Source organism: Trichosurus vulpecula, chromosome 3, assembly GCF_011100635.1.
Source record: "Trichosurus vulpecula isolate mTriVul1 chromosome 3, mTriVul1.pri, whole genome shotgun sequence".
In the NCBI taxonomy this organism is placed as follows: domain Eukaryota; kingdom Metazoa; phylum Chordata; class Mammalia; order Diprotodontia; family Phalangeridae; genus Trichosurus; species Trichosurus vulpecula.
This window is the reverse complement of record NC_050575.1, coordinates 40890088-40904798: the sequence shown is the minus strand read 5'-3', so window position 1 is coordinate 40904798 and position 14711 is coordinate 40890088. Positions and strand designations below refer to the sequence as shown.

General features: G+C 40.7%; 1 protein-coding gene and 1 pseudogene across 6 annotated transcripts in view; both read right to left on the bottom strand.

The window, feature by feature from the left end:
- Positions 1-14711, bottom strand: part of RALGAPA1 (Ral GTPase activating protein catalytic subunit alpha 1) — a 339477-nt gene that overhangs the window by 73214 nt on the left and 251552 nt on the right. For all 6 annotated transcript variants that reach the window (XM_036751008.1, XM_036751009.1, XM_036751011.1 and 3 more), the window contains one exon: positions 12761-12832. In XM_036751008.1, coding sequence (XP_036606903.1) covers positions 12761-12832 — 72 coding nt within the window. The remainder of the gene's footprint in view (positions 1-12760; positions 12833-14711) is intronic.
- LOC118841121 lies at positions 4895-8954 on the bottom strand (annotated as a pseudogene).

Here is a 14711-nt window from a genome sequence, read left to right as displayed (position 1 = left end):
TAGATGGGGAGGACTTTAAGACTGGAGAGAGAAAAGGTATAGTTGAAGAGAAACACCAAAGGAGATGATATTTGTAAAAGTTCTTCCACAGTGCCTGGTACATAGGAGAGGCTATATAAATGCTTATTTCCCTTTTCCCCTCTGTTGTCAGAGCCTGGGGACAGGTATGGAAGTAGGAGATGATGTCAAGGGGTTCTGAGTTTAAAAGGAGGAAAGAGGAAACTCACAATAAAAGACCTCAATTTTCTCACCAAAGACGAAAGGTCTTCAGGTGAGGGGATGGAAAGGAGCAGGTCTGAGGGGCAAGAGGAAGGAAAGGAAGGTTTGGAATAGCTTCTGCAAGGAGTGAGACAGAGAAGCAGTCAAGGAGGAATAGCTTTTCTGAAGTAAAGGCCCAGCTGAGGTTAGATGAAATAATTAGTAATGTACCCAATCAGTAAGTTGTGAGACATCCTGCAGCTAGGCTCTCATCTAGAGAGTAGGAAAAGAGGAGATGTAGGAAATGGTAGGGTTAAGCTAGGGCTGAGATCTCACAAGAATGAGTAGTATTCAAAAAAGTGGGCAAGGAATTTGAGAATGGTAATTAAGAATATGTTTTGCTTCTTTTGAGAACTGGTTATTTATATCCTTTGGCCATTTATATATTCTTATTATATATTTGGGGGTGTAAGGTGTGTCCAGGGAAGACTTCCATCTCTGGTGTGAGGGCTGCTTTCCAACTTTAGTGTCCACCTGGTCCACCTAACTCTCACCTGTGGCTCCCAGAAGCTGTAGCATGTGCAGCGGCCACATCCCAGTAAGCTGTTTTGGCAGACAGGCTAAACCAGGTTGAGGGTAACCGAGGAGTTTCAAACCCATCGGTGAGTAAGAAGGGTGTCTACCCCAAGTATGTGAAGACTTCCCTTGGTAGAATGGGCAGATGAGAACAATTTGTTCCAACAGCCATGAAGGCAGCTGAAGCAGGCGATGTGAAGCACTTAGACATCGAAGACATCAAGGTCATCCACTATATCTTGAGCCATCACCAGTCATCTTGACTTTGTCCTGCCACGGGACTGTGATGACTCTGGAAGAGAGAGTGAAGCCGACGACTTCATGAAACTCTGCTTCACTTAAATCCAATTTATGCACGAATCAAAAGACATCACCCATATCATTTTACCATTTTTACCTATCTCAAAGTCCTGTGCTGACAGGCAAGCAACGAAGCAGCAGGTGTGGATACACTGCAAGCTGTAGTCACCACCCCGCACACTGGCAGCCCAGGCCATAGGGTCAACATTTCACTGGAAGCAGCAGTGGGTTTCGGCATCCCCCTGGGTGTCTGAGCAGCCTTTTAAGGACTGCATTACTCACTTCCTGGTGTGAGGAAGAGGCTAGAAAAGGTGCCCTAAAAATACTCTGCTTAACCAACCCTGGCCTGATTACCATGGCAGGTGAGGATCCTACCTGCAGTCAAAACACAAAAAAAGTACAAAAACTTCTGCAAAGATGATTCCACTCACCACTGGTTCGTGATATGTGTGCACACTGATAGACAACACAAAATCCAGTAGACGTTAAAGATGAACAGCTCTTGGTCTGAGAGGACTCAGCAGGTTATCACATTAAAATAGCAACCCTAAATGAAACAAGGCTGGCAAATGAAGGCCAGCTTACTGAAGTCAGAGCTGGATATCTGTTTTTCTGGAGTGGCTGCAGTGAAGGGGAGCACCATGAAACTTGGTTTTGGTTTTGCGATCAAAACTAATCTAGTCAACAAGTTTCTATGCCTACCAAAAGGAATGAACATTACAATGTGATTGTTACTTGTAGGAAAATGCCACATCACCATCATCAGTGCCTGTGCTCCCACCATGACAAACCCTGATGAGTTTAAAGATAAATTTTATGAAGACCTGGAGACCCTTACCATCAATGTGCCAAAAGAGGCCAAGCTATAATACTGGGTGACTTTAATGCTAGAGTAGGCTCAGAACTACCAGAATTGGCAGGGAGTCCTAGGGAGGAATGGAGTTGGAAACAGCACCAGCAATGGTCACTTACTACTGAAGACTTCTGTATCTCAAGATCTTCTCATCACCAACACTGTCTTCTGTTTACCGAAATGCAATAAAACCCTAGCAGCAAACACTGGCATTGAACAGACTACGTCATTGCAAGGAAAAGAGACAGACAGGATGTGGGAGTGATGAAGGCAATGTGTGGCACAAAGTGCTGGACTCATCACACACATCCCCTCCAAGTTAAATATTCACATTCAACAAACGCAGTGGCCCCAAGGCAAAATGACTACTAGAAGAATTAATGTAAATGGATTAGAGAGCTTCGCTGAGCGGGAACAGTTTGCTACTAACTTGGAGGGAAAGTTGAGCCAACACACAGTTGGCAACAGTGGAGAAGAAAAGGAGCGGACAGCTTTCAGAGATATTGGTATATAGCACTGCATTTGCTTATCTGGGTCAGAACACTCACAAACATCAAGACTATTTTGATGAAAATGAGGGTTTAACAGCAGGATAGTTCATCCATCTCTAAGCATTTAATTCCATCAAAAGTAAAGTGTAAGGGAAGCTTAGAGAGATGCAAGATTCTTGGCTCAGTAAGAAGGCAGATCAAATTCAGTTTTTTGCTGATAGCAACAATCCAAAGCATTTTTATGATGCCTTGAAGGCTATTTATGGGCCAAAGATGTATGGTATCTCAACTACTCAGTGGCGATGAAGCTACATTGATTAGTGTTAAGGACATAATCACAGAGAAGAGCTGAACACTTCCATAATGTTCTCAACCATCATCAATCAATGCTGCAGCCACTAACAGTTTACCTCGGGTTGAAGTCAATCCCTCCCTAACTGAAGTTCCAACTGAAGAAAAGGTTTTGAATGCCATTAGGTTCCTTTTGTGTGGTAAAGCACCTGGTGCTGATTCTATTCCAGCTGAGATTTACAAGGTGGGGTGTCCATACAAAAGCTGACTGAGATTTTCCTGGGATATATGGTAGGAGGAGGTTATCCCCAAGAAGTTCAAGGATGCCTCCACTGTTCATCTCTATAAAGGTAATAGATTGTCCTGTCACAATCACAGGGGGTTTCTTTCTTAGTCAATGCTAACAAAATTCTTTCCAGAGTCCTTAGTAGGGTGATCCTTGACCTGGAAGATGGTCATCTACCTGAGAGTCAGTGTGGCTTCAGAAAGGGCAGAGGAATGGTCGATATGGTGTTTGCTATCTATGGCAACTCCAAAAGAAATACAAGGAGCAGAATGGAACAATACACCACTTCTGTAGTTCTGACCAAGGCCTTTGATACTATTGGTCACAAAGGCTTATGGAAAATTATGTCAAAATGTGGTTGCCCAAAGAAGTTCACCAGCATTGTACATCAATTTCACAAGGACCTGCTTGCTCTTGAGCCTTCCCAGTCACCAATGGAGTGAAACGAGGCTGTGCACTTGCTCCCATACCTTTTAGCGTGGTACTTTCAGCCATGTTGTCAAATGCCTTGAGGAAGAATGCAGCAGCAAGGTCAGCTACCGCACTGAGCATAAATTCTTTAACTTGAAAAGCCTGCAAGCCAAGACTAAAGTAGAGGGAGTATTGGCGCATGACTTTTTGTTTGCAGATGATTGTGCACTCAATGCAGCCTCTGCAGCTGAAATGCAACAAAGTATGGATCAATTCTCTGTTGCTTGTTCTAATTTTGACCCAACATTTATCACCAAGATAACAAGGGTGCTCCATTAGCCAGCACCACCCCATCCATATGTGGAACCACTGGTTACAGCAAATGGAGAAGTTTTGAGTACTATGGATAAGTTCATTTACTGTTGCACTATACTTTCCAGGGACATACATATTGATAACGAAGTTGACACACATTTCCAGAGCTAGCTCAGTGGTTGGGAGGCTCCAAAGGAAAGTGTGGGAGAGAAGAGGTAGACTGACTATCAGACTGAGGGTCTACAGAGCCATTGCACCAACCTCATTGTTGTATGCCTGTGCAACCTGGACAGAATACCAGCACCATGCTAGGAAACTGAATTGCTTCCATTTGAATTGTCTTAGGAAGATTCTGAAAATCACCTGGCAGGATAAGGTACCAGACACTGAGGTCCTTTCTCAAACTAAGCTGCCAAGCATTCAAATTCTACTGCAGAGGGTGCAACTGTGACGAGCTGGCCATGTTGTTCAAATGCCAAAATGTACACTTGCCAAAATGACTATTTTATGGAGAACTCATACCAGGCAAGTGTTTACATGGTGGTCAGAAGAAATGATACAAGGATACCACTCTCAAGGTCTCTCTTAAGAACTTTGGAATTGATTCTGTAACATGGGAGACCCTGGTAAGAACCACCCAGCATGGCATGCCCACATCAGAGAAGGTGCTGTGCTCTATAAGCAAAGTAGAACTGAAGTAGCTCAGAAGAAATGCAAGATGTGCAAATTTAGAGAACCCACCCCAAATGTTAATATATTTGTGCCTGACCTGTGTTAGAGCATCCCAAGCTCATATTGATCTAATCAGCCATAGTTGGACACACTATAATTTGACTCTAACATAGTGATATCATTTTGGTCCTCTTTGAGAACGAAGGATAACCACCAATTATATATTTGAATCTGTTTTCTACCTTTATTAGAGAAACCTGCTACAAAGATTCCTCCTCCCCCAGCTATTTCCCTTCTAATTCTTACTGCACTAATTTTTGTGTTAGATACTTTTTTTTGGGTAGGAAGATTTGGAATTTATTAGGGTCACAGACACCCTTTTCATATAACTTCCCAATATACAGTTGCTGGTCCCCTACACTCCATCTGAATCTTCCTTTGTCTGGCCATGGTACTGCTTAGGGAAAGGGATGAGTTCAGTGTCCTGGGATGCTGTGGGAGTTACATGAAGAGACCTCCAGTGATCTCCAGAGTGGTCCCTGTGATGTATCCACTGTTACCTGATTCCAGGAGTGCCACCACATCTGCCGCATCCTTAGGAACCCCCGGATGGCTTATCAGAATTTGTGGAGTTATGGTCCAATAGTTTCTGTGGTACTTTCTTTGTCATGGGGCTTATGATGAACCTGGAAGGATGGAGTTACAGCAGATTCCATGTTGTCCAAGTTCCCAGGACATACTTTGGTTCATTCCTTCCATTCCAGCTTTGGATGCTGCATAGTTTGCCTGTCCCAGGTTCCCCACCTTTCTTATGGTGCTGCTGATGTTGATGATGGAGCCACCACAGCCACTGGATACCAGGGCTCTAACTCCCTTGAGGTTGACAGCAATGATTTCATCCCAGTAATCCTCAGGCATTTGGAGAAAAAACTCATCCCCAGTGATCCTGGCATAAGAGACCACCAATGATGGGCAGAAGAAACAGGCCTGGACTTGATCTATCAGCCCCTACACTGCCCTGGCCTTGACCACATCAGCCTGGAAAGCAGCATGACACCTGGGGCCAGCCCCAGCTTCACTCTCTGTCTCCTCCAGAAGATGTATAGTCTCCTTGGCTGCTGCCCCATCCAGGTCACTTGCAGCCATGAAGGCCCCTTCCCTGGCCAGGTGAAGTCTGACTGACCAGCCAATGCCAACTGCCTATACCTATTACCAGAGTGAGCACTGAATGCAGTCAAAGCTGGGCCACCACGGTAAAACAGTACTTCTTAATTTTATGGAATCAACATCTTTCATTTTCTCTTATATGAAACAATGCACCAAAGCATTTGAGATAAAGTCAAAATAGTCCTTAAAAGAAATTTATATTTGTAAAAAAGTATCTTAACAAATATTCCTAACAAAATGGGAAAAGAAAGGATTAGTGAACATTAGAAAATAAATCAACAATTCTAAAACAAGTACAAAAATGCCCCTTTGGATGAAAATAAAAAGAGTATAAAACTGATTAAAAGAAAAGCTAAGGATGTTTTTTTAAAAAAAGTCTAATAACTGATTAAAGAGTCACTGTGATATACAGTAGATAGAGCATTACATCTGGAGACAGAAAGACTTGAGTTCAAATTTTGCCTCCCTAGCTATGTGATTCAGAAAAAGTCATTCAGCCAAATCTTCCTCCTTCTATCTCACAGGGTTGTTGTGTGGATTTAATGAGTTTCCTCTGTAAAACAGGGCTAATAACAGAATGTATCTATCTCATGAGGTTGTTGTGAGGACCAAATGAGCTAACCACCGTAAAGAACTCTGCAAACATTAAAAACGCTATATAAATGTTAGGTATTAGCTATTCAAGTCCCACCTCCAGTACATATTGTCTGTGTGATCTTGGGTGAGTCATTCATGCTTGCAACAGAGGATTCATCTATTCCTCACTATCCCTCACCCCTTTCCCATCTAATCTTTTGCCCTTTGGCCACTTTGATACAGACTCTCATCTCCTCACACCTGGACTACTACAATTGTGTGTGGGTGGGTCTGCCTGTCTTAAGTCTCTCCTTACTCCCATCCATCCCTCATCTAGTCACTGAAGTGATTTTTCTAAAATAGGTCTGACCACGTCACTGCTCTAGTTAATAAAATTCAACCACTCTCAGCTCTCTATAGCTTCCAAGATCAAATGCAAAGCCCCCTGTTTTTGGCCTTCAAAGTCCTTCATAACCTAGCCCTCTCCTACCTTTCCACTCTTTTTACATCTTAATCCCTGACATGTACTCTTTGATCTCGTGACACTGGCCTCCTGGCTATTCCATGAACAAGACATGAGTCTGTCCCTCATGCACAGAACACCCCTCCTCTTCTGCTCTGACCACTGACCATCCTGGCTTCCTTTGAGTCCCAACTAAAATCCCATCTTTTATAGGAAACCTTTCTCAATACCTCTTAATTCTAGTGCCTTACCTTTATTATTTCCTATCTCTCCTGTGTATAGTTTGTTTTGTATATAGTTGTTTGCATCTTATATCCCCTGTCATATTGTGAGGCACTTAATGAATGTTTTTTGATTGACAACCTCTCAGTGTCTCAAGTAACTCTGAAGGACTACTGGTTGCAGAACAATGCAAATTATACTGGTGGGGGGAGTTCCTGCCTTAGAGATTCCTATTCCAAGGAGATTAGAGCTGCAGTTTTAAAAAAAATCATTAAGAAAAAGCATTAGCTCAGCTGATCAAGTAAAAGAGAAGAAAATAACTTTAGCAAAATGAGAAACGAACAAGGATTCACAGCAGAGAGGAAATAAAAAGAAGTGGTTGGGTGATAGTCTCTGAGCACCCTTTTGGTTCTACATCTATGTTCCTTTAATCCTATGACCTTTAAATATTAGAAGTATTCAAAATTACTATACACATCAGCAAATCTGAGAATTCAAAGGAAATTAAAACATACATAAATATCCCAACAAGAGATCTTTTTTAAAATTTTATTTTAGATTTAAATACTGAAACTTAAATATATGCTAGAGAAAAGACGAAACATATTAAAAACTTAAATACAAAATAAAAAAAAGTATGTCATGTACTGTCGGCGGCCGGACGGGATGTGCCCCACTTTGGCACCCCGTACTCCCCGACTACCGCCTATCACTCACCCTGCCCTCGGGTCTTCGGACGTCTCCGGCTCCTCTCGGGGGATGCGAGAGGAGAATCACCAGGCAGAACGCCGGAGTCAACAAGCAGCTTTATTGCATGGCGTACCAGAAATCTCACACAAATCCCACTGACCCTCTCTGGGGAGCGCCTTATGTTGGGTGTTTCGGGTTGGCTCCTCCCCAGTTCCTCCCCGAGGGTGGAGCTCCTCCAGTAAGAGCCGCCCCGGTACTGACGTGGTGGAAGCCACACGGGCACTGCCGCGTCAGCAGGTCCAGACTCTCTGGCGTCTCACTACCCTCTCGGGGGGCCCAGGCCCAGAGCGCCCCTAACAATGTACACAGCAGGAAAGAGATCTTAAAGCACCCAATGAGAAAAAGAAATCAAGCAAACAATGAATTGACTGCTTTAGGCCATCTAAAATCGGTGTCTCCACAATTTTGACCAATCATTTAATTAAAACTCCTCTCTCCAAAGTCACTAAAGATCTCTTAGTTGCCAAATCTAATGGCCTTTTTTCAATCTTCATCCTTAGCCTCTCTGCAACTTCTCCTTGAATCTCTCTCTAGATTTTCATATGACTGGTTTTTCCTGCTTTTCCTCTTACCTATCTGTCCCCTCCTTCTCTGTGTTGTGTTCTTTGTGAGATTTTCATTCAGCTCATTCCCACTAACAACAGTGGCTCCCAAGGTTCTGTCTTGGGCTCTTGTCTCTTTTCTTTCTACACCACTGTATTTGGTGATTTCATCAGCTTTGAGTTTCAGTTATCTCCTCTTTGGAGATAACACTCAGATCTACTTTTCAGCACTAACCTCTCTAGATTGCCAGTAAGGCATACTGAATTAGGTGTCTCATAGATAGCTTAAAAACAACTGTCTCAAACTGAACTGATTATCTTTTTTTTTTCTTTTTCTTTAGTATTTTATTTTTCCCCAGTTACATGTAAAAACAATTTTTTAACATCCGTTTTTTAAACTTTTTGGAGTTCCCACTTCTCTCCCTCCCTCCCCAGCCTCCTCACTGAGAAGGCAAGCAATGCAATATAGGTTATACCATGCAAAACACTTCCAGAATAGTCATGTTGTGAAAGAAAACACAGACCAAAAAAAAAAAAAACCCAACAAAACCACCTCAAGAAAAATAAAATAAAAAAAGTATGTTTCAATCTGTATTCAGCCACCATCAGTTCTTTCATCATAGGTCCTCCAAGGCTGCCTTGGATCATTGTACTGCTCACAGATGGTCATCTTATAATATTGCTATTACTCTGTACACAGTACACTTCACTTGGCATCAGCTCATGCAAGTGTCTCCAGGTTTTCCCTAGAGCATCCCACACATCATTTCCCATAGCACAATAGCATTCCATCACAATCACATACCACAACTGCTTCAGTTGTTCCCCAACTGATGGCCATCTCCTCAATTTCCAATTCTTTGCCCCATCAAAAGAGCTGGTATAAATATTTTTGTACATCTAAGTCCTTTTCCTTTTTGTTTTCTTTTTATTTCTTTTGGGATATAGATCTAGTAGTGACATTGCTAGGTCAAAGTATGCATGGCTTTATAACACCCCCCTTCCTCCCCCTCCCCCCGTCTTTGGGCATGTGAACTGATTATCTTACCCTTCAAACCCTTCTCTCTTCCTTACTTCCCTATTATTGTCAACAATACCACCATTCTCTTAGTCATCCAAGCTCACAACCTAGGTATCATCCTTGAATGCTCATTTTCTCTTATCCTCCAACATCCAATCTAAGTCCTGTTGCTTTTACCTTGTTCTATGTCCTCTGATATTCTCTGATACTACAACCACTCTGGAAGCAGGTCCTTATCACCTCATGCCTGGACTGCTGCAGTATCCTGCTAGTTAATCTCTCTACCTCAAAGCTCTCCCCATTCCAATCACTCAGCTGTCAAATTGATCTTCCTAAAGTACAGGTCTGACCATATCAGCTCACTACTAAATAAACTCAAAAAAGAAATATGGAAGCAGATGGGAAGAACAACTCTTGACCTTGGCCTGTACCCTTTCTTGATTTATTTCCACAAGGAACACTAGATAATGAATGGGAACCAAATAAGATGCTCTGAGTCCATTCACATGGTTCCTGTTGACATGTCTGATTTTTTACTTCAACCAGACACAGATGGCAGCATGAAGCACCATGCTCTTGCTTTTCATGGGGACTCTGATTTTGTTTCTGTGTTTTACTGAAGTTACTTTGCTGCAGATCCAATGACACTGAACTCCTTTCTATGCTCAACTCAAACAATAGCCACAGCAGCCAATTCCTTTATAGTTTGTCTTATACATCCCAGAGACAAGATAGCTTTTGATTTGTGTGAAGGGTGTTGGGACTGGGAGGTACACTGCGAGCTGGTTAAAACCAGTTTTGTTTGGTATAGCCTAAACCCCAAGGATACATATATGTCGTTTTTTTTTCTGTTTGTTTTTTTTTTTTTTTTTGCAGGGGGGAAGACAGGGCAATTGGGGTTAAGTGACTTGCCCAAGGTCACACAGCTAGTAAGTGTGTCAAATGCCTGAGGTTGGATTTGTACTCAGGTCCTCCCGACTCCAGGGCTGGTGCTCTATTCACTGTGCCACCTAGCTGCCCCGATACATATATGTTAAGGCTAATAAACCCGGAGACCAAGCACTGCCTTTCACCCTTAGTCTCTCACCTGTGTGGTACAGTTAAAGTTAAGTGTTTTGGGTTCCTGCCCCTCACTCCTTATTTAGTTAAGAAAATTAATTAAAATTAATTGAATTAAGAAAATATCTCCTGATTTTACTGATCATGATTTTCCTTCTGTATTCCCCAATGGATCACAGGGCGGTCCCTCAGTAGTGCCACAGCGGCTATTTTTCTCAAAATCTATGTAAGTTGAGCCTGAGAGGTACTGGGCCTTTGACCAGACTGGGAATACTACTGCATGGTCGCACATCGAAAGCTACTCAAATGTGTGTCATGGCCCAGGAACAAACAGCAAAGGAGGCTACATGCCGAGATTATTCCCAGTTGTCTTCTAGTAAGTGGCAGTGAAATTTTAACTGTTATCCCCTCAGGTGGTACGGCTACTCTTCATCTGGCTTCATCTGAACCACTACCTTCTCTACAGCATTTGAAAGGTGCTATCTGCGTTACATACTTTCATTAGCTTTCAGCCAGTGTCTTCTATAAACTCTTCTTGCCTATAGTCAAGGGGCAGAAATACCAAGTGGTTGCTACTGCAAAACTGGCCAGACAGATAGCTCGTTTGGTTTTATTTTCTCTCCCATAGGGCATTAGGGCTTACAACAAACTTCGCTTATAACAACTCTATAAGCCTGTTAATGCAATTACTATTATCTCCGTTTTGCAGATGAGGAAATTGAGGCAAAGAACTAGTAAGCAACTTGCCCAGGGTAACACCGCTAGTATTGGAGGAAGGACTTGAACTCGGGCTCCATCTACCTAGCCCAGGACGCTTCTACAAAAAATGCATTGGAAAGAACGCTAGATTAGGAATCAGAAGACCTGGGTTCAGGTCTGAAAATATAACACTAATTAGCTGTGTGATCAAATCATTTCAACTCTCTCTCTGTCTGGGTTTCTTTATCGATAAAACAGGTGTACTCAATACCACCTAGCTTATAAGGTTGTTATAAGGATCAAATGAAATAATGTATGTAAAATGCTTTGTAATTATTAAGACCAATATTAGCTGCTATCAGATATATCAACTCCTGATTCAGTATAGATTCAGCATGTGATAAGGGGTACAAACAAAAGGAGTTTGAGAAGACAGAATAATTAATTTGGGAATACCCACTATAACATTCTTAACAACTGGTCAGCAACTCAACTTTCCTGAAACATTTCTTGTAATACAAGAACTCACTAGCATAAGTTACAGTTTTAGAAAGTTCTGTTAGAAAAATTTTCCTTGAAATCTACCTTTCTCTAACTTCTACCTCACTGATCCAACTTTTGCTCTTTATGATTTATCAGAATAAGTCTAATCTGTCCTCAACATAACAGCTTTTCAAAAACCTCAAATATTTTGTTCTTTTCTTTCTTCATTAGTCCTCTTTTCCCTTGGTTAAATCTCCAGTAGCTTTAGGTAGAGATAAAATTAAGGGGAAGAGCTCTCTTGACCTCTTTCTTTTTTACGCAAAGGGAAAACGAACATATTGCTAAATAGGGGTGTGGTAGTCAAGATGAAGAGATGAAAGGGGTTAGAGGCAGAGGAAATTAGTTCAAGAGAAGCAGAAACTGGTGATGTGTAAGGCCAGAGAGAATGTAAGGTAGAGATGGGAGGAAAGGGGTAGATGGCCTCACCTTTTATTTTTTTTAAGTAATGTAGGAGACAAGGTTATGTTTTGAGAGGGAGGATTTCATGACATGGAAAAAGTATACAACAGCTGTTGTAGAAAATTAGACATTTATGCCACAGGCACACAGCATGTTGCCTGTTAGCCTTGCACAATGTAATATGCTTAGAAAGAAACGTGAATGAATAAAATAAAGGCCCAACTGAAGTTAGGCTACTGGACCCAATCAACATGGTTTCATGGATTTTTCTAGTAATTCTCATTAGCCTGGGAGCAGAGATAGACAATAACAGTGGAGAATATTAAGGTTTGGTGACGGGCATGCAGGGTATAGAAAAAGTGTGCTAGAAGGGGCATTTCTGAAATAGAAGACCACAGGGTTCTGGCTATATAGGAACAGCAAAGAGGTGATGAGGGCAAAGACCAAATTTAATTGTGTGGAAACACACTAAGTCACCCATACCCCTTCTTTGGAAACACTAATATATCCATGTCCTGGTCTAAAATCACCGGTATAAAATCAAGTCCAAAGAAAAACTTGGATTCCTTAAAACTAAGATTAGATAGAGGGAATTATAGAATCATAGATTAAAATTTGAAAGAGACTTTAGAAGTCTTTGAGACAACTACCTCATTTTACAGATAAGGAAAAGTGATTAGACAGCTTAAATGATGTGCTCAAGATCACAAAACTAATAAGTATCTGAGATAGGAGTCACATCTCAGAATCACTGTCATGCTAAAATGGGACATCACAGCGAACTTTTAGTAGAGATTTCTAAGGTGAGCAAACTATAATTTTGATTAACATTGCTTTAATTTTCTAATTTACATATAACATTAAATAGATACGGAAAAAATGGACTACAGCTTTTATCATTACAAATGATAATTTTCAGTACTTACCACTGTCTTGAGTCCAAGTTTCTAAGTTCCCTAAGTAGTTTTTCATTTTTCTTCAGGAGATGAAAGCTCCTCCTAAGGAAGGGATGGATAAACGTTTTTATCACCTTTATAAATGAATGACATTACAGTCTTGGAACATATCTTCTGCATTCCTTATGGAGTGCTTATATTTCTCTTGTCTTTTCACATTTTAATAAAAAGGTGAAGAGACCCTAAAAAAAACTTTAAAGAATATTCACTATTATTTCTACCTAAGGACCCGATATTTTCCTATCAGAAGATTATATCTATTGATCTCTTCAATTTCACTCTTGTGGACTATGTATGATCCTCTGGTCTTATTTCAAAAGGAAGAGACCGGACTAGATGTGGATTTCATCTATAAAACATAGCTTTAAGAAATAAGTTAGAAGGTTTGAGATGAAATGAATGATTTATAAAACCCAAACCATCTGTCAAAAAATGATAATTCAGAAGGGGTTTGGATACCACACAAGTCAGATGATACGTATTATATAACATCATTTGCCCATAGGGTGATAATTAAGAATAGTACATTTGGAGTGAGTAAAAAGATCAACATTTCTGTTCTGGGCTTTGTGGTTTAGGCAAGCTACTTAGTCTTCTGAATCCTCAGTTTCCTCATCAGCAAAATACGGGCAATGCTTATATGACCTAACAGTAACAGGGGACATTTCTATAGTGCTTTTTTGCAAAGTGCTTTTATATCTTGTTTAATTTGTGCTACTTCTCAGCACTGTCATGATCATACACATCAATTAACGTATGAAGCATTTTCTAAATTGCTAAGAATTATTATTTTTATACCATAGAGGCATCCTATGCAACTGAAATTAGTGTATAAACTATGTGGTTCTAAATTAGTTGATGGGCTACAGCTGCAAAACTGAAAATAATAGTTTAATAGGTGGAAGGGCAACTATGAGATTATCCAGTCCAACACTGGTTGAGAAAACAAGCCCAGAAAGGTTAAGATACTTGTTCAATGTCACCTACATTAGTACAGCAAATTCAGGATTTGAATGACAAGTCTCTTGACTTGACATTCAGCCTTCTTCCTACTTTAAACTACATCACTGAGGCAAACTTATGGAAGTCAAAGATCCTGGGGAATCTAAGCTCAGAGAGGCAAAATGACATACACAAAGTTACACAATGACATTAGTGGCAGAGACAGTATGGAGAGGCTCCCAAAGTTAACCAGATGATTCTAATAGTCTTCTAATTGGCCCCTTGTCTTGAGTTTCTCTTTACTCTGATTTTTCCTACACAATGCTACCAAAGTGATTTTCCTTAAGTTCAGATCTAAACTTGTTATTTCTTTAATAAACTTTAGTGAGCTTCCTATTGACACTGGAATCAAATAGAAACTCCTCAAATTAGGCTTAAAAGCCTTTTACAACCTTCCCCCAACCTATCCTTTCTGCCTCACTGGACATTACTATCCTGTTGGCATCTGTAATGCTGCCAAACTGGCCCCTCTCTGTTGCCTCTTTTGAATCCCTCTCTATCTTCAAGACACAACTTAAGTATCACTTCCTAAATGAAGCCTTTCCTGATCCCTTCAGCTGCTAGTGCCCTGCATTTGAAACAACCATATTTAACCATTTTGTATTATTTGTATTATTTCATAGTTATGTGTCCTTATTGTTTTCCTCATTAGAATACAAGTTACTTGTGTGTAGGAATTATTTCATCCTTTGTATTTGAATCCCCAGGGTCTTACATGGTGCCTTGCACACAGTAGGAGCTTAATAAATGTTTATTGATTGAAGCAGTAATATTTGAGCCATCCTTCTATTATGTTAAATATAAACATAATAATAAATATACTATCCTTTTACCTTACTGTTTTTCCTGAAGTAGAGAATTTTTTTGTCACAGTTTTAAAGGTAGATTGTATAAATGAATTGAAAATCTATGATTTTTA